The 19,962-nt window shown below is 44.2% G+C and overlaps 2 protein-coding genes and 1 long non-coding RNA gene across 4 annotated transcripts; 1 reads left to right on the top strand and 2 right to left on the bottom strand.

The window, feature by feature from the left end:
• The first annotated feature begins 4,534 nt into the window (after positions 1–4,534).
• On the top strand, positions 4,535–16,278 carry disp2 (dispatched homolog 2 (Drosophila)). 2 transcript variants are annotated; one of them, XM_044047572.1, is made up of 10 exons: positions 4,535–4,770; positions 8,225–8,330; positions 8,455–8,711; positions 8,809–8,838; positions 8,915–9,038; positions 9,445–9,560; positions 10,983–11,089; positions 11,663–11,760; positions 11,941–12,099; positions 12,353–16,278. In XM_044047572.1, exons 1-10 carry the CDS (start codon positions 4,673–4,675, stop codon positions 15,680–15,682), a joined length of 4,425 nt encoding a protein of 1,474 aa, XP_043903507.1. In that variant the 5' UTR covers positions 4,535–4,672; the 3' UTR covers positions 15,683–16,278. The 2 variants fall into 2 exon arrangements, with proteins under 2 accessions (XP_043903507.1, XP_043903506.1); XM_044047571.1 differs by having other exon boundaries at positions 8,189–8,330.
• Positions 8,303–12,395, bottom strand: LOC122782962. The gene is made up of 4 exons (XR_006361992.1): positions 12,338–12,395; positions 10,972–11,119; positions 8,448–9,498; positions 8,303–8,370 (listed from the first exon to the last, which is right to left on the bottom strand). It is a non-coding gene; the product is annotated as an uncharacterized LOC122782962 (long non-coding RNA).
• On the bottom strand, positions 15,727–19,841 carry rpusd2 (RNA pseudouridine synthase domain containing 2). Its single transcript, XM_044047573.1, has 3 exons — positions 19,134–19,841; positions 18,089–18,385; positions 15,727–17,995 (listed from the first exon to the last, which is right to left on the bottom strand). Exons 1-3 carry the CDS (start codon positions 19,752–19,754, stop codon positions 17,177–17,179), a joined length of 1,737 nt encoding a protein of 578 aa, XP_043903508.1. The 5' UTR covers positions 19,755–19,841; the 3' UTR covers positions 15,727–17,176.
• Between the last annotated feature and the right edge of the window lie 121 nt (positions 19,842–19,962).

The following is a 19,962-nucleotide window of genomic DNA, read 5'->3' as shown; positions in this document are numbered from 1 at the left end:
AACATCAATGCCTCCCTTTGTTGCCAGCTGTCTGCTTGTGAGCAGCATAACTCGGGACAGATGTTGGTGAACATTTGTGGGGATGTAGGTTATGGCCCTGACGTGAGGTACAGGGTGGTTAGTAGTGGTTAGCACTGTTGCCTCACAGCAAGAAGGTGCTGGGTTTGATTCCCGGTTAGGGAAATTCTGGGACCTTTCTGCGTCTGCGTGAGGTTTCCCCCCTCATCAAATCAATCTGACCTCGACATTTTATTGTGCAATTTCGGTTGTACAATGACATTAAAGCGGGACCAACAAAGCATACATGATTGGATTTTGATGTAAAACAGAGTGGCCTTTGGCAGAGGCTTGTGCTTTCTCTAGCTTCTTCAAGGCCCAGAGTGTGTGACTTAGTGACATCTAGTGGTGAGACTGCAGATTGCAACAAGCGCCCTTCCATTTCCCAAGCACATCAGGGAAATACGCTGTACAAGATGGAAAAGCCTTGTCTAAAGTAGATTAAAAAGCGTGATCCTTTAACACCGAGCATATCGCAGGCGACACATTTGCGTGAGTGCACTTTGCGTTCAAGTAGTTGCACGGCGGTTTGTGCTATTGGAACAATTCCAAAGGAAGCTGAGAAAGTTGCCACGTCAAAGCCAGCGTGTGGTTATTACGGTAATTTCACTCGTGCTGTTGCAGGAAGACGGTGAATCAGCGTCTTTGTCACCAGAGAGGACAGAGTTGGAAAAACGCCTGTATACATTACAGATTGTTTGGACTGTTTTTGGACATTAAAATTTAACACACAAAATCAGGTGTTCATGTTTTTTCTCAATAAAGCTATTCATTTCATTGTTAATACACTATTTTGACATGCAGAAAATGGACACACAGGACATTTTCTGGCCCTTTTATGGTTAAAATAAGCAAAAAAAAGTCCCTTAGGAGTTAAGGGGTTAATCAAAAAATTTCAGGGAGGAGATTCCAGGGATTTGGGATCTCACAGAAACTCACAATTTAGCGTGACTTCAGAATATAAACAGGCATCGAGGCAGACTGTCGTCAGTTAATAGCTGTTGAGGGAATCAACTCTATATGGGTATTAGGGAAAAAATTTTTTCTAAAAGATGAATATATAACAATTTATAAGAAAAACACATTTATTTTGAGCGTTTAGGGTAACGGTTAGTTAACCCTAACCCGCTGCTGATTGGTCCAATGGCGCGGCATAGCTTAACCTCGCTGATTGGCTGAGAGAAGACTTTTATCCCAGGTGCCATTTTGGATAGCCACGGAAGTTGCCGTTTATAGTCACTTTCCCGATAAAGGGTTAATACTTACAATTTGAAATCGTGAAGACTAATTTGGTCAGATAATCTCTTCAAATCATCAGCCCTAAAATCGTAAGCGGCCACGATGGTTGGATCTTCAGATGTATAGGATTCACAGAAACACTTTACTGTTGTCCCGGGTTTCCACACTGCAGTGCACGGCGTTGTGTGTGTGTGTGTGTGTGTGTGTGTGTGTGTGTGTGTGTGTGTGTGTGTGTGTGTGTGTGTGTGGTACCACTGAATCTCACAGACGTGTAGGCAGCGCTGAGGCTGTAATGAAGCGTTTCCCAGAAATCTGCCACAGGAAATTACCATGGCTGTCGCCTCAGCACCAGCCAGAAGCCAAACTCCCCTCTCCCCTCGCTCTTCAGCCTCTCATTATGTGTGTGTGTGTGTGAGTTAATCAGTGCCTGAAGTAAAGCAAGGCATGAGCCGTGTCAGCTGCAGCACAGGCTGCTCACAAAACGACATGCCAGCCATCACAGCAGCCGCTATGTGAGCACAACCTGAGTGTGAGGTCTTATCACGTTTACTTTTCACATCATGACCCATTAGAGGTCCAGCGTGTATGTATTACAGATAAAATAACCACAGAATGAGCCTTTTATATATTTATATCAGGAGTCAGCTCGATAGAGGCCAATATTTTATTAGCACACAACGGGTTTAAAAACTAAACAGCACTCTTACCTTTGCAGCAAGAAGACCTGGGTTTGTGAGCCGGTCGGAACAAGGGTCTTTCAGCAAGGAGTTTGCATGTTCTCCCCGTGTGTGCGTGGGGTTCCTCCAGGTTCTCCGGTTTCCTCTCACAGTCTAAAAACATGCAGATTTGGGGATTAGGTCAATTGGACATTGACAGTAGGTGAGTGTGAGAGTGGATGGTTGTTTGTCTCGGTGATTGGCGCCAGTGCCAGTGCCCCCCCTTCCCCCCCGAGCAGTAGAAAATGGACGAATGGACAAACTAAACAAACTTTGGGGTTTTGATGCTAACTGAAGGCGACACATGTTCTTTAACACACTTCGTCGAGAAGAGTGAGGTGAGGGACGTTCAACAGCAATGTAAAGCTTCGTCAATAACAGTTTTTCCAACTTGCCTTGGCACATTTTATTTTGCTTTTCCCATTAGCGATAGTGCCTGGTACTTTTTTAAGTACTTTAGTTAAAAAGGAAACTAACTCTGGCCATATTGAGGAGGTACTATAATGTGACGGAAAACCCACCAAAGTGTGCTGAGGTGAGTCGAGGCTGGACCATGCCTTTACGATGCAAATATGAAGCAACACTGTTACCTCTACATCTCCACTGTCTTTGCCTCTTATTTAAACCCAGAAATAAAACTTTGAGCCCTCCTACAAAATTTTCTTTCAATAAATCACCCCCTTTTTTTCCCCAACATAGTCCCTCAGAGAGAAGGGCCCAGCGCCATGATTCATATTTATAACCAGAGCCAGACCAGCGGTCGCCTCATTAGCAACGGATCACATGGGTCTGCATCACACTCTCCCCTTTCTTCTAAGCTGCATGGCCTTGCCTTGCTCTCTTCTTCCACTTAATAAAGAGCTCAAAGTTCTGTCCTTACTTTTTTTCTCCCATTTTTCCTCCTTACTTTGTTGCGCAACATCTTCACCCACTAAAACTGTTTTTGTTGTGAGCCATATAAGATTTATTTGGCCATTAGATAACAGTATAAATCTGAATAAATAAAAAAAAAAAGAAGGGGGGAAGCATATCATTATAATAAAATGCTGTAAATTCTCTCATGTTGTTTTCCTTTTGTGCAGTCCACATCTTGCAGCTCAAAGCATGAAAACAGATTTGTGAGTGTCTTTATGGGCAAAGAATGGCAACAAATCAAAGAGGGTTTTGAGACGCGGCATGAGAGGATTTATGTTTTCTGCTTACTTCTTATAAATGAACTCCAGCTGCAACATTGACACGTAGACACTGCATAAAGAAAACACTAACTTATTATTTTATTATAAACCTACCTATACATGTATACCTACCTACATACACTGACCTATAGCTACCTAGCTAGCTACCCGACTACACCTACTTAGCCTACCTATACATATATATATACATACCTAGTTTAATGGTTGATTAATAAAATTGACCAAAATAGTCCGTCAAACAAAATCACAAACCTTTAAATTTTCATTTTATCATGTTTTTTGGTTGTTTTTTTAAAATACGCTTTTTTTCAGACCTGAGGAGGACATTGCTGAGTAAAAGCTGGGTTGCCAGGTAGTGAAAACTTCTAGTTAGTGTTTGGCTTTTCAGTTTTGGTTGTGCAGTAGTAATATCAGTTAACCATTAACAGGTGTTGGTGACTTCCTAATACACTACCAGTAAGTAAGTAAGTAAGTAAGTAAGTAAGTAAGTAAGTAAGGCAACTGCCTTTTGTGGAGCAGTATATGTAATTGTAAGGACGTAAATTATGGAATTAAAGCAGAGTTAAAAACATAAATCAGTTAAAAGAAATATACAAAATAAATATAAGGATGAAGAACAGCAGTTTAATTCAAGAATATGATGTGTGGAAATGGTTGTGTTTAAAGCCATAAACATACTCTTGTGTTGTACTGAGAACACGGAGAACATTATATAAAATACTGTAAATGTGTAAATATTTATACATTACTTTAATCTCAATCATAATTCTGACTTTAATCTCAAATTCTGACTTTGATTACAGAATTATGACTTTAATCTCAAATTCTGACTTTAATTTTAGAATTCCGATATTCAGAATTCTGACTTTAATCTCAGAATTCTTACTATAATCTCAAATTCTGACTTTAAATTTAGAATTCCGATTTTAATATCAGAATTCTGACTTTAATCTCAATCAGAATTCTGACTAATTTCAAATTCTGACCATAATTTCAAATTCTGACTTTAATTTCAGATTTCTGACTTGTTTTTTTTCTTTCAATTTGTATTTACATGTGGCCCTAATACCTCCTTTTCCGTTCATGAGCGTGTCGTTTTCACAATAATGTGCAGTCTCTGTTTTGTGCGCGTATAAAACAGGGTAAGACAGATCGCGTGAGCAGCAGACACTGGTGCTCAGTCTCCGCCGCTCGCATCTCCAGCACCGCGGCCGGTTGGACAGCGACCGCGCAGCGTCCGCAGCATCACCGCGGCTCCGCCAATCATAGCGCAGCTCGGGGCAGATTAACCCAAACAGCTCCGGTCGGATCTGAGGTGTGTGTGTGTGGAGCAGCAGCGTCAGAAAACAAGCTCGCACCTCTGATCCTCGTGGACCCGAGATGTGAGAGTGTTTTGTTTAAATTCAACAAATAACAGGAGAGGAATTCTCGATCGTCTCTGTTACAGAGCGAAGCAGGAGGAGGATGGATGCTTGCTCAGTGAGAGGAGAGAGCACGGACGCGATAGTGATGGATGATTCTCCCTCAGATGAGAGGGGGGAGATTCAGGAGGCTTCGCAAAGGTGGGCTTTTCCCTTTTCTTTTATTTTGTGTCCCTTTGTTTTATTTTCCCAACATTGATTTGACACTTTGTAATTTGATTATTGGAGTAAAAAAAACAACAACTGACAGGTGTGTTTTTTTTTACTATGATTTGGTTTGATTGTGAGTACATGCACACACGCACACACACACACACAGTCCAGCGGTGTCTCTGTCTCTGCTGTGGACAATAGGACAATGAGTAGGACATGAGCTGTTGTTATTAGGGTTGCAAAAGGGGTGAAATGTTTCTGGTAAATTTCCAGAAAATATCAATGGGATTGGGAACCATAATTCGGGAATGGACATATATGAGCTGTTGTATAGGGTTGCAAAGTTTCTGGTAAATTTCTGGTAAATTTCCAGAAGAACTTCAATTGGTGGATTTGGGAAAAATTCCAAATTGGAAACTTTCCATTAATGGGAATTTGCAACCCTAGTTGGGTTTTTTAACCATAAACTTGAAAAAGAGCAATGGACATACATGAGCTGTTGGGGTTGCAATGTTTCTGTTGAATTTGCAGAAACTTTCCATGTGATAGTAATTGGTGGATTTGGGAAAAATTCCAATTTGGAAACTTTCCATTTATGGGAATTTGTGCAATCCTAGTTGAGTTTTTTAACCATAATCTTAATAAAAAAATAAAAATAGAACAATAGACACACATGAGCTGTTATTAGGGTTGCAAACAAACTGGAAACTTTCCATTGGAATCATTGGAATTTATGCAACCCTAGTAGTTATTTTACCATTAACCCATTGCAATTATTTCCAGCATGACATTAATTCCTGTGTCTGCAGCACAAATTAAATGATGCATGGCATTTTGTTGATAACCGACCTCCCAGAACGATCATTTTTGGGTAAACTATCCAGCGGTGCATCATTAACTGAGGCAGAGTTTGCAGCGCCTGGATGAATTTATCAACTCATAAAGACGATTTTATGCCCTCATTCGTACCTTTGACAGATTTACAGCTTTGCAGTTAAGCGGCGGCGGCACAAGTGACAGCAGTAACACGTGCATAATCTGTCTCACACTCACACTTTTCCGTTGACTCAACTCAGTGCAGTGTCACCGGCCTTCTGCCTTTGGTCACGCCGCCTCTCTTGGTCACCGCTGTCACTCACTCCACACAGCAGACCTGCATGATGGGGAAAAAACCATGAATCATCAAATGGTCACGAGGCTTCAAACATGAAAGAGCTGAGGTCTGCCGCTCCCTCAGATCAGCGACACAACACATTTGTGTCTCTGTGAGGATGAGCGTGAGTGCTTTTGTCTGCTTCCTTTGATTATACCTGCAGGCTGCAGAACCAGATCTGGGGAGGTTTTTTAAGGACAGGAACAGTCTGTTCTCCTGCACACAGACTGATCCATTCCTGCTTTTTTTTACTGTATGTTGCATGATTGGCAGCAGGGGAGATGTTTGAGGGCATTTACCACTACTATTACAAGTACATTATTACTACTAATACTACTATTAGTTTAACTGTATATTTAAGAATAAGTCACATCAACTACAGAACTATGGTGGCCCTTGCATACCAGAAAGGATGCAGTTCTTTTGTTGTTTGCACGAGAGATTCTACTTATACACACACGGCTGTATAAAGTGGTGGCGGCCGTAAAGCAAGGCTTTTGCTTTGAAAATATTATTAAATTATTTTAAAGTGATTATAGCCTTATAGGAACAAAGTCATGGGGCAGCATATTCTCCCTTTTGACCTCTAATGAAGACTATTCATTCACAGAGTGCTGCTATAAATACATTTTTTTTAACATTCCATACGCTCAAATGGCAGTTAATGATTAGATTGAGTCTAATACAGTAAGTCTAACACGGTTTATGCAATAAAAGCCACACATTTTCACTGAAACTGTTGGTCACGGGAGATCAGAAAGTTGCAGTTTGTGCTGATATTAAAAGGTTAAGCCAGAGACGTGGAGTTCGCCTGAAACCACGAGGACATCAGTGCATGCTTTCCACGGGCAGAGAAACTCAGTGACACGTCCTCGCGATTTATTTTTGTATTCGGAGACTGAATTATTGAATTATTGATGAGTCCAACATAAACTCGGCTCTGTGAAAAACAGCCAAAGAAGGAATATTAGACTTCAACGTCCTCCTGCTGTAAGGAAACTGCCAGGCCTTGGTTAAGTGACAATTTACTCTGAATTAAGCTTTGGAACATCCATGTTTGATATTGTTTTACAGTATTTTTAGTCACCCCAGCTTCTAAGTAGGCTAAAATAAATGACAGACACTCGTCTTGTGACTAAGAGCTGCTGAGGACATGGTGAGCTATTTATTATTTAGACCCCGTTACAGATTTATTGTGACAAAACACTGTGTGAGGTCATTGAGGCTCTGTTGACTTACTTGCTCCGTTCCTATGGTGACGAGACAGGAAGTGCAGTTGCGTCTGCTGTGGAAAAACAAGCACGTGGTAGACGACACACACCTCCTGACCTTCACTGAGACAAGTGGAGCATCACTTTACAGGGTAACGGGCTTTAAAAGTAACATAGAATCACATTCATGGACAATTATTACTCTTTTCTCGATTAATCGAGTAATCGTTTGGTCCCTAAAATGTCAGAAAATGCTGATCAGTGTTTGTCAAACCGGGAATGGATGATATTCTCAAATGTCTCATCTTGTTGTCTTGTCCAAAGACCAAAAATTATTCTTTTCTTTGTTATATGGAGCAAAGAAAACCAGAAAATGTTCATATTTAAGAAGCTGGAAAATCAAAAATACTTACTTTGATTCCTTAAAAACACTCAGACTGATTAATTGATTATCAAAATAGTTCTAGGAGTATTTCAGAAACTGCTGATCTTCTGGGATGTTCACACAACACGACCATCCCAAGCGTTTACAGGGAAAGGATGAAACATTCAGTGGGTGTCTCAGTTCTCTGGGCGAAAAAGACCATCACTGCCATGCACAGCCACGAAGCAGAAGAGAGTATATACCTGTGTTTACCTAATAAAATGGCTACCGAGTATATATACAATATGAGAAAGGGATACAGACACAGAAGAAGCCGAAAACCATGAATATAGTCCAGAGGCTCCAGTGCAGAGTAGGAGAAAGTGATGATTGTGCCTGATTTTCATAAACTCAAATCACTGCAGAGTTGGCAGCAGAGGTTTTTGTTTTTATTTTTATTTATTCCCTAGTAAGACAAAGAAAGTTCTGTGGTTCTGAAAGGCAGGAAACAGCATAAGAATTGTGGCTGTGTTTCAGGTTTAAATCTGAAAAGCTTGAAACATTCAGAGACCTAATTCTTGAGTTGTGTTTTTTTGTTGTTGACTTAATAATGATGCTGTGCAAACCCAAATAAAAAAAAAACCACCCCCTGTCTTCTTACTCCTCTTCTCCCCTCAGTGACATACCAGCCGTTTCTCTGTGTCCTCCTGACAGCTTGTGTTCCGCCGAGGCTCCACTGACAGTCATCCAGTCTGGGGGGGAGCTATGTGACAGCTGCAGCAGCCTCGGCAGACCATCTTCCTCCTGCCAGCTATATCAAGTACGGCGGAACACTGACAGCGTGTTGCTTTGGGGGTAGTCTGATGAAAAAAGTAGAAATGCACAAGATATAACAAGCAGTAAGAATTCAATATTCCATATTCTCTTTTCCGCTCACCCTGCAGGGTCCTCGCATAGTCGGCGCCTACGACTCTCCTCAGCACCAGAGCTGCCCCCACTGCAGCCATCACAGGCCGGTCAGACCAAACACGACGGGTCCCCGCGTGGAAGGAGGAGGAGGAGGCGTGGCGGTGAAAATGGACCACGGCTGCAGCTCCGCCCGTCAGACGTCGTGCCACGGCGCCGTGAGGTGCCACTGGCTGCACGGGTCACACGAGAGCGGCACACAGAAGGCAACGCAGCGGCATGTGGTGACAGTAAGGTCCGTTTAAAGTACCAGAGAGGTGGCGACGTGAATGTAATGATAATAAACTAAAAAAAAATGTTTGATTCATTAACTTTAACTGCTGCATTTGCAGGGATGGAGGACTTAACTGCATCCTTAGAAAGTAAGTACTGGAAATGTGTTTTTCACTTTAAAACTCAAATATGTCACAGCTAATCTGTGGTTTTTCTATTCGGCAGTTACTCCCGGATGATAGTGGACTACCCATTAGCGGTGTTGGTGGGTTGTGCCCTGCTGCTGCTGGGATGCTCCGTGGCAGGACTGTTCATTGGTCCACTGCCCGACTTCTCTGACCCACTGCTGGTGAATAACACACAATAATAATAATAATAATAAAAAAAAAACCATCACACAGTATTATCTGAATGCCCACAAGTCCTTTATAGAATCATTGCAATCTTCCCTCCACCACATCTTGAGGCTAAATCCTCCCTCGCCACCTCAGGCTGAGTGTTAATTACTGTTTCCCGAGTGACTCATGAACTTGTCCATTTACCGATTCAATGAACCGCCGTCATCGTAATTAAATACATCTCCTCACCTTTGAAATTAGACAGATAATGCGGCTCACAACAATGAGTCACCTTTGTATCAGATTTGCATAAGAAGAGAATATAATCCGGGGGAAGAGAAAACACTCACTGGCCACTGTGAAGAGCATTGATGCGCACCAGTGTGTCTTCGGCTTTGATGTGTACTGTATTTTCAGGGTTTCGAGCCTCGGGGAACATACATCGGAGTTCGTCAGTCCAGCTTGTCCAAGCTGCAGGAGAACACAGGCCTGGGCAAAACTCTGTCTCTTCTACCACAGCAGCTCAGTAAAAGGTCAGCAGTGGTTTAGACTCACCAGTACAAACACACACTGTAGTTTACAACGGAGTATAATGCCGCTTTTCCACTACATGGTTCCGGCGCGACTCGCCTTGGCACGGCACGGTTATTTTTGCTTTTCCATTAGCGATAGTACCTAGTACTTTTTTTTAGTACCTGTTCTGGCGAGGTTCCAAGCGAGCTGAGCTGACACTATGTGTGTGGGGGGTGGAGTGGCTCAGTGGTTAAGACCAGTACCCTGTGCGCGAAAGACATCATAGTCGCAATGGTCGCAAGTTCGATTCCACCCCTGGCTGATTGTACTCAATTCAATTGTAAGTCGCTTTGGATAAAAGCGTCTGCTAAATGACATGTAATGTAATGTAATGTAATGTGTGACATCATCAAACTGCCAGCCACTGATTTGTTTAGAGTGTCGTTACAGGACGAGTCGTGATCAAGTTGTCCGACAAAAGGAATCAAAGCGAACAATGCCGAACTGTAGACCAGTTAAAAAGACATAACAATCCTGAAAACGTGCGTTAATCTCCAACATTTAGCATGGAAATGTCTAAAATGTCAATATCTAACAAAGGAGTCTGGTGTATTTAGCGACAGCACTGCTGAAGGCCGCTGTATTTCAGTTCAGTGAACTGACTCTAATGATTCATTACATCGAAAATAACTGCTTTACAAGTCATTAATTTGTCGCGTGTAAAACAAGGTCACGGCAGTTTCATGCAGCCGTGCTGCGCTGACTCCGCCCACGTTGAGGCGGTACTATATTGTAATGGAAAACCAAACAAACGCGTACAGAGTCGAGCCGTACCAATGCAAGGCAGTACTATGTAGTGGAAAAGTTAGTATTTTTTAAATTAGTATGTGCATAGTGTTCTCTAACTATTACAAATAACTTTTACATGTGTCAATTAATAATAGATATATAAAGATAAAAAAAAAAGAGTTTAAAATGAATGATTAGAATTAATGTGATCAACGACAGGGTTTGCAGAGAGAAATAACCCTTTCTTTACCAAATAAGCGTATTTGTAAACTTGTAAACATTCTGTTTGTGAATCTCAGTAAGGACTCTTTGCCGACATGTTCACCTCTACGGTATAGCAACACAATCGCTAATAATCTGACAATGACAGTGTTACCCAATCACAGATGATTCTAAGCTAAGATTATTGTCTTTTTTTTGGCACCTAAATTTGAGCAAGCTCACTGGGCTTCTTCTCTGAGAAGTCAGGAATGAGCCAAGTGACACTTGGTCCCGTTAGCATAACTGTTTACATTCTGGGGATGAGGTCACTAAAAAGTGTCACTGGTGGGCACGTAACAAAAGAAAGAAGGAAGATATTTCTCGACTCTAGTATTACAAAGCTAAATGCAAATTGGTGAAGTATTCCTTCATGTGTTTTACCTGTGTTGCAGTTTTGGGGCCGTCGTAAGCGGCGACAGCAGTGGTGATGCCACACGTCGCATCAAGAGGATGCTGGCCAGAGACTCGTCCCCTGACACCTTCCTGTGTGATGATCCAGGTGGAATAAATCCTCCAAACGTGCGCCAAACTGAAACAAAGAAAATAGCACTTTATTGTAGACGTGTTACCCGTTTAAGAACAGTCCTGTGCAGTGAATGAAATGGAAATACGATGAGTGCCAATTATACATGTGTGGAAACAAAACAATCCAGCTTGTTAGGAAGGGATGAGCACGACTGGCAACACAAAAACAATAACAACTAACTGGTTGGGTTCATATTCAACAGTGAGATCACAATAAGAAGTGAATAAGAGCTTTTAGTGTGGCTTCAAAGAGAATAGTTTCTCCTCAGGCGGATTATCACAGATTTTCTTACTTTGAAATCAAGATCAAAGTTGACTTCTGTTAGCCTCGTAAACCACAGGCGGCTCCCCGGACGCATTTATTAGCAACTCTGAACCTTGATGTTTTCATTATATGATGCGTAGTTTGTACTCGGCACAGTCAGGAGGATATAACACACAGTAAACGTTACTCATGATTAACAGTTTGGCCATCCCCACGAGCTGATGAGTCACTGCCGGTCATCTTGTTACTGTATGTTGAATCCATCTGTCCGTCTCCACGCAGGCGAACATTTGGCGCAGCTCGTGTTCCGCTCGGAGAACTCAGCCAGCCTCTGGAGCCTGAAGGCCATCCACGCCATGTGTGAGATGGAGCAATCTAGGGTTCGCTCTCATCTAACCAGCTCTTCATCTCACATTTTTGTCTCGTTCTTCATCCCTTTAGTTATCCTCTTTTGTCAAACCCCTACTTTCATTTTCTGTCATATTAAAAAAAAACATTGCATTTAAGATTCCAAACTGGGCATGCTTTCAAAAAAAAGGTCTTTCTCTCATCTGACTCAGATTCGCTCCCAGGCTCAGTTCCAGGAGCTGTGTCAGCAGCATGTGAGGGTGGAGGCCGAGGGGACGCCCAGAAGCAGCTGCTGCCCGAGCTGGTCTCTGGGGAATTACTTGGCTGTTCTCGCTAATGCGTCCTGCTGCCTCAGCCTCACCTCCCACCAGGTACAGTCTCACTCAAACAAATGACCATATAAATTTGAATATTTGTAATTTCCCCCCTTGGAAATCTCAACAAAATGAGCTTAAATTACAATAAGATTGTGTTCATCGTTTTATTTTGTATTACGAGCCCCAATTTAATCAGTTCTTGGCGTCGGGCCCTGACAGATGATGCCAATCAGAGTCACTGAACTCATCTTTCATAATTTCATAATAGTGTCTGAATTGTGTTTGATTTTACCTCTTTTCATACTAGGTCTCCGAGTCTCTGAACCTCCTCAGGAAGTGTGCTTTGTACTATCACGAGGGACATCTGACAGACGACTGCGTCAACAGACCTCAGCGCGGCGCCTGCTCTTCCGTGCCGCCCTGCTGCAAGCAATCCCGCGTGGTGTTCCAGATCCTGCACTTCCTGGTGGATAAAGACTTCCTCGGCCCACAGACGGTTGAATACCAAATCCCGACTCTTAAGTACAGCCTCCTGTTCTTACCTGTGAACAAAGGGGAGCACATGATGGCGATATACATGAACAGTTTTGAAGGCAGGGCGCTGACGTACAATAACACGACGATCACCGGCATGGACTTTGGAATCAAGGAGTCACTGTTCAAGCATTACCTTGCAAGAGATTCAGTCTATCCCATCTTAGCTGTCGTTTGTCTTCTTTTCACTATGGCTCTGTATCTCCACTCTCTTTTCATAGTGGCATTATCTTTGATAGCAATCACAGGTTCCCTCCTGACCTCTTATTTCTTCTACAAAGTCGTATTTCGCCTCACTTTTTTCCCGCTGGTCAACCTCACTGCAGCACTGATTCTTGTGGGAAACTGCTCCCATCAGGTTTTCATCTTTGCCGATTTGTGGATTCTGCAGCTATCCCAAAAGCCCCCTGCCTCCCTGGAGAAGAGAGTGCACAGAGCTGTGCAGGAAGTGGGCTATTTGATTTTAGCATCCGGGCTGACTTCCAGTGCAGCGTTTTTCTCCGGCTATCTCAGCAGCATCACAGCAATCAGATGTTTCTCTGTTTATCTTGGAAGTGCCTCTTTGATCAGCTCGCTCGTAGCGCTAGTGTGGCTGCCTTGCTCTTTTGTCTTGCGAGAGCACTACACGGAGACGTCCTCGGCATCCATGGCAGTGCAGGGATGGAGGCCATGCTGCTCCAAAAATGCAGGCGGCTTCTGGGAAACAAGCTCACGCAAAAGATGCCTCTTCACACTTGGCCAGAAGTTGAGAGAATTAAGACGAGGGCTGACTGACACTTCAAATTTGCTATTTCTGAAAATCGCACCATGCGGAGTGGTGAAGTTCCGGTACATCTGGGTGTGCTGGTTCGCAGTGCTCGCTGCTGGGGGGACATACATGTCCTGCATCGACCCAGGCATGAAGCTTCCCACCTTGGAAAGCAAGGTCGGCCAGCTCTTCCGCTCGAGTCACCCGTTCGAGAGATACGACGCTGAATATCGCCACATGTTTAAGTTTGAGAGGCAGAGACATGGCGAGGATAAGGCCGTGACATTGACGCTTGTGTGGGGGATCAAAGCGACGGATAACGGGGATCACTTTAACCCTAAGAGCAATGGCTCTTTGGTGCTCGACCCATACTTCAACATGAGCCGACCAGATGCTCAGATCTGGTTAAGGGACCTGTGCGGAAGAGTCCAGAACCAGAGCTTTTATTCCCCTCCTTCAACCGAGGACAGAAATGTTATGACAGACAATGTCTGCCTCATCGAGCAGCTAATACACTGGGTGTCCGTCAGACGGTGCTCAGAGAGTGATGGCGCCCTTCACTTCTGTTGTAATGACATCCCTTTCCCCTACCCGCCCAGCGTTTTTGAGAACTGCCTCAGTATGATGCTGGCAGAGAAGCATGCCGAGGGCCATCTGGCCCACAGTGGAGGCCTGTATTTCCAGCCAGATGGCAGGATAGCTGCCCTCGTGTTGGCATTCAAAACCACATACCTCTACAGCTTCAACTATAGCAGAACCAGCGCTCTGTACAAAGAAATCCTGACATGGTTTAACTTAGAAAAATCTGGCGCACCTCAAGGCCTGGAGAACGTGTGGTTCATCAGTCAGCTGTCTCTGTTTGATCTACAGCAGTCTTTAAGTTCAGAGACTCTGGTAGTAGCTGGCTTCTCGGTAGCCGTCACGTTTGCTTTGCTTCTTCTTACCACCTGGAATATCCCTCTGAGTATTTATGGAACTGTCGCTGTAGGAGGCAGCGTGTTTGTCACAGTTGGCCTCCTGGTTCTTCTTGAATGGCAGCTGAGCGGCATGGAGGCTCTGTTTATATCATCAGCCGCGGGACTGTCTGTTGACTTTGTTGCCGACTATTGCATATCATACAGCTTGGCTCCTCATTCAGACAAAATTGGAAAAGTAGCACACTCCACTAAACGGATGGGGCGTCCAGTAGCAATCATTTCGGGAGCATTTTTTTCCATGGGGATCATCATGTTGCCTGCAACAGCGTTACTATTCAGAAAACTGGGGATTTTCCTGTTTCTGGTGAAGTGCGTAGCCTGTGGTTTTTCGACCTTCTTTTTTCAGTCCCTGTGTTGCTTTTTTGGCCCACAAAAAAACTGCGGCACGATTGCGCTGCCGTGTTTCTCAGAGGAGACCGACGGTGTGCTGTCTTCATGCTCGGCAGCAGAACCTGGCTCCTCCCCAGCAGCGAACGGGGCTTTTGGCCGATCTAGAGTGAGGAGGAGTTACGAGAAGGAGTCAGGCGGCTATCTCTACCCCGACCACCAACGTCAGCAAAGACTGAAGCAAACCAGAGGAAGATGCGGTGACAGGGGACCGGAGCAGTATGAGCTGCAGCCACTGGCTTACCGGCTCAGCGACAGCTTCGAGAACAGCACCTGCACCAGTAAACTGTCCAACCGGCCGTCGGTGCTCTCTGACGAGATTGAATATTGCGGGAAAGATACTGGTGCAAGCAGCATGGATGGCGAGATGGACGAGATGTGCAGCCGCCAACACAAGATCTGCCAGTCGCCACCAGCCCTACAGACCTCGTCTCCTTACAGAGAAAACACCCTGCGGCCTGGAGGACTGGGACAGGAGGACCTTGCTAAGGACAAGCTGCTGTGTAAGACATGCAGAGTTCAGTCTGGGGTGACAGACTGGGGCAATACTTCATTCTCCTCATCTTCTAGCATACAGGACACAATAATCAGCAACACATTGGAGACAACTGACCAGCCATCTCTCTGTCAAGAGGAACAAACCTTTGAGGAGTGCCTTCACCACCACTCCAAGAAGGGATGCCTCTCCTTCCAGTCCCAGAGTTCCTTCGAGGGTCTGGAGGATTCCTGTGAAACGTGCCTCAGTGACATTGAGCCAGGACCTTCAACCATGCTACAAGAAGGAGAAGGAGGAGAGGATGTTCAGTTACAACCAGGATACCTCAACGGGAAGAGAGACACGCTTCGCCTCTCGCTGATTGAAACTGTTTACGAGACGTCTAATAAAGGGCGTACCAGTCAGACTGAGGAGGTGGTCATTATACCCAACAGCAAGCCAGACTTACCAGATGTTTGGATCAAGAGAGACGGAAAACGAGAGGATACATGTTAAGCAAACAATGTGCGTTAAATGGAAAATCTAGTAGCCCATAGGAATTACGAAAGGAGCGTACAGTTTTAATTTTGTATCAACACTCAAGGGAAATATAAGCCAACTGCAAGTGTAACATGTGACAGGTCTGTTACAGATGAGGTCAAAGCATGAGCAAAAAGGTCCAAGTCAAAGCATGAAGTGTTCAACCCTGCATTTGCAGAAAATCAAAAAGACAAAGCTTTCCGTTATGTCACAGTTTGACAGTTCTGCACAGTTTGCTGCTGCAGAACAACTTGTGCCTGGAAAAAAACATCTGTACGCACACGCAGTCCAGTTGTGTGCATCTGCCGCTGGCCTTTCTTCATGCGACGACGAACCTAAACGAGCCATACACAAAGCAATTATCAATATCAACGATACCTGTGAGAAAAGATTCATTCTGTGTACAGACTGTGCAAGAATTGCCATCACATCTACAGTAGCAAACACTTACAGTTAGCCGTCTTTACAATTTTATGACAATAATATGTACAGATCATCTTTTGTTACCGTGGTCTAGTTATGTAATGTTTCAACGGTCAAATACATTAAAGATTTACTGCTGTTTGTTTCAATGTCAGTGCCAAAAGGTCGTATTTACTTCATTATGTACCAGTTCTAAAAGGCTGTACTGTCATTAAACACTGTTGACAGAGCGTAACCTTCGTAAAGAGGAGGGGGGGAGCTTTCTAGTGCAGTAGTTGTACCATTACTTACAACTACTGCTTCAATAGTGAATACCTTGCTGCTGCTGTACTGCTCCGAGAAACTCTATCGGATAATTAGCGATTATATGAGAACATCTTTGTCTTCGTCCCGTCCCATAGCGAAAACATCACATTACACAAGTCTCAAATTCCATTAGTATAACAGTATAGTAACGAATTAGCGTTTTATTCAACAGGGTTCTATGAGCCGATTAGGCTCCAACAATGTATGCCATATGTGCAAAAGGTGCATTTATAGAAAACAACAGATGTTGGAGGTGCAGTGTTATTCCAGGAGCCTTAATATATCAAATGTGCATGGAGAAGGATTAATTTCAAGCTGTTTCATAAATGATGTTTGCTTTTGACAGCTGGTAATTCTTCATTGGTCCTTTACTTTGAAAATCAATATGGTACAACAATCTGCCTTCGAAACAAATGAAATTCATCAACGCTAAGAGGGTTGTCACCACTGTCATTTGTGTTCATGTTTCACAAAGTCGGAATAAAGAAAAAGAAAAACGTTTATTTTCCTGCATAGTGGCTTTTAATGGATTTGAGTACCACGCATAACAGGCTTCAAAGGTGGAAATTAAATTAAAACTATATGCTTGGCATTAAAACGGCAAAATGAGAAAAATAGTTCAACAAAATATTTTTGTGTCAAGCATTAATTAAAAAAAATACCTATTTTTAAAGGTTTAATAAAATCAGAAGCCATCAGAGGGGAAAAGGGTTGAAAGTCATCAGCAGTGAGGTTATTTTTTTAATCATCTTCAACCCAGTCTTCTCTGGCCCAGTCGGGCCGTCGTGTGGAATATTCAAAGTCAGGTCCTTTGTAGCGTAAAGCATGGAGATACATGATGAGCTCCTTCTCAGTGGGATCTGGTCGTACCAGCTTGCATTCGCTACACAGGTGGTCACTAGTATCGGCAGAATCAGTCGTGTCTTTTTGACTTCCATTTGATTCGATCGGTACATGGCTCTTAGGTTCCTTGAGCGAGGTGCCGTTGTCGTTTTGGTCTCTGCAGACCCGACTCGCCTCATTTACTGTCGCACTGCTTGGGCTACAATCTGTCAACACCGACGTTGGATGACCTTGACTACTAAGGTTGCCAGGTTCAGACGTACAGTCTGATTTGTCTGTTTCCACAGATGACCTCTTTTTCTCCGCCTTCTGCCCAACCCCATCATCTGGAATGTCCAGAAGGTGGAGACTTTCCTGAGACTGATGTTCCTCCAGCAGAGCCTGGAGCAGCTCCTCGTCACTTTTCCCCATCATTCCCCCCTTGCCCCTGTGAGGACCCCATGCTGAGGATCCATAGATGGGGTCATTGAGGATGGGGAAGCCCAGGTACTGGAGGTGGACTCTGATCTGGTGTGTGCGGCCAGTAAGGGGTAAACAGCGGACAACGCTCGTCTTTCCATTGAAGCTAAGCCTCTGGAAGACTGTTCGGCACTCCTTTCCCTTTGGGTCAACCCGACACAGGCCGATTTTAAAAGAAACGACCAGGATGGGTTCCTCACAGATCACTTCATCTTCTGGAAACTCCCCCTCCACTCGGCACACATACTCTTTTTCAAGCTAAGAAAAAAGATTCAATATTTAAAAATCATAATATTTCGATAATTAAAAATGACCTCATCACCTTGAAAGTGAGTACTAGATGGAACGCACCTGTCTGTCTCTCACCAACTGGTCCAGTTTCTTTGACGTCTCCAATGTCCTGGCAAACAGCAGCACACCAGAGGTGAGTCTGTCCAGTCTGTGGACAGTATGGAGTCCAGAAATGCCTTGTTCTTTCCCCAGGATGAAAATGACTGTGTTGTGACGAAAGCGACCACAGGGGTGGACTGGGATGGAGGCAGGCTTGTCGACCACGAGCACTTCACCATCATCAACCAGAACCTCCAGGGGTCTGCCGACCACAGGCGGCTCGTGGCGGTGCACGGTGTTTCTCAAGAGGTCGTTATTCTGTGGAGGGCAGGGACAGATTAGAAACTACTGGACTAACTGCCAGCATGTGAACCTTTTAATTTGCATTCAAAAAGATTAGTTTTTCAGCATCAGGTCAGTGTCTAAGACACAGATGTTATGTTATGGGTTGCACTTGTCTGTGTGTGAGCAGCATCACTCAAAAAGAATATAATTTTTAACAATATTTGTGTGGTAAATCAGAGACCTTGGTGGAATTTAGTTCTTTCTCTCGTTAATATTCAATCTTTAATGGATGCCACCGTCTCACTTCACTAGCCCAATGTTGCCTCCATGTGTCTTTACATAAACAAAATAACTTCCCGTGTACTGTGGAGGAGCAGTATTTTGTAACTGATGCCATGTGTGATGGGGAGCCAGTGGAGCTGCTGTAGGAAGGGTGCGATGTGACGGATGGAGGGGGTTTACGAGATGATACAGAGTTCTGAGCCAGGATTTTTGAGGGAGACCAGACAGAAATGAGTTACAATAATCCAAAGTGAAAACTGACAAGACTGTGGACCAGGTTGGCAGTGGTGTGGGAAGTGAGACAGGGGTGGAGACAGTTAATATTACAGAGGTGGAAGTAGGCGGACAGGGTGAGATTATTGATATGTGTTTTGAAAGAGTGCTGTCGAGGATGATTAGGATTAGTGTGTATATTGTGCCTTTATGTGTATAAAAGGTGATACATACAAATTAAGCTTGCTTTAATGTGAAGTGTCAGATGTGTGGTGTTGTTTCTGACCCTGAGCACCACTGACAGGTCCTCCACTGGTGTGTCGTTGAGCCGAATGCGACCCTCTTTGGCAGCCTGCTTATAATACTCCACAGACTCGGCTCTGAACTCGCTCTCGAACACGTCCAGGAGACTCTTGCCAACCCACCGACCCTTGCAGTAGGTTTTGAAGTCAAAGTAATATGAACGGACTTTGCGGAGACCACCCTCGAAATAGTAGGACGTTTCTTTGAAGTGTTCCTGGTTGAAGCTGACACCGGGATTTCGTTTCTGCGGAGGGGGGACGTATCTCTCTCCCGGACAGTGCTTCTTCCCCCCCGCTCCTCTCCGCCTCTTACCTCGGCCACTTGACTCAGCTCCACCCGAATCCTCGCTTTTACGTTTGCCGGTATCTGTTGCCTCGTTAACGGCGATTCCCTGCGTGTTCGCCGGGGTGTTCGCCTCCTCCTCCACGGGTGTGGGTGTGTGTGGAGCAGTAGCTGCCTGCTCCATGGTCGAGCTGCTCTTCGGACGATTCACAAACGCCGGAACGTTGTGAGATAAAACACCGCCTTGTGCTCTACAAACAACTTTAGTCTGCGTCACGAACAGAGAACTACACTTTCTTAAACCTCCAAAACTCACGTGCATCGCTTTTGCTGCTTTGCAGCCGGAGGACCTTCTCAGAGACGCGCGTTGATGACGTCAACGAGTAGCCCAGTTACATGCCTAAATAGATTTGGTCATTAACTATTATAGCAGACTGGTTTTTGGAATAACTACACTGTGCAGCTTAAAATAAATGAGATTCGGAGACGTGCAGAACACCAGCAATTCGACACAGTGGACCAACGTTTTG

This window comes from Solea senegalensis, linkage group LG16, assembly GCF_019176455.1.
Source record: "Solea senegalensis isolate Sse05_10M linkage group LG16, IFAPA_SoseM_1, whole genome shotgun sequence".
Lineage (NCBI taxonomy): Eukaryota > Metazoa > Chordata > Actinopteri > Pleuronectiformes > Soleidae > Solea > Solea senegalensis.
Note: the sequence above shows the minus strand (reverse complement) of the source record. Positions and strands in the feature narration are given on the sequence as shown.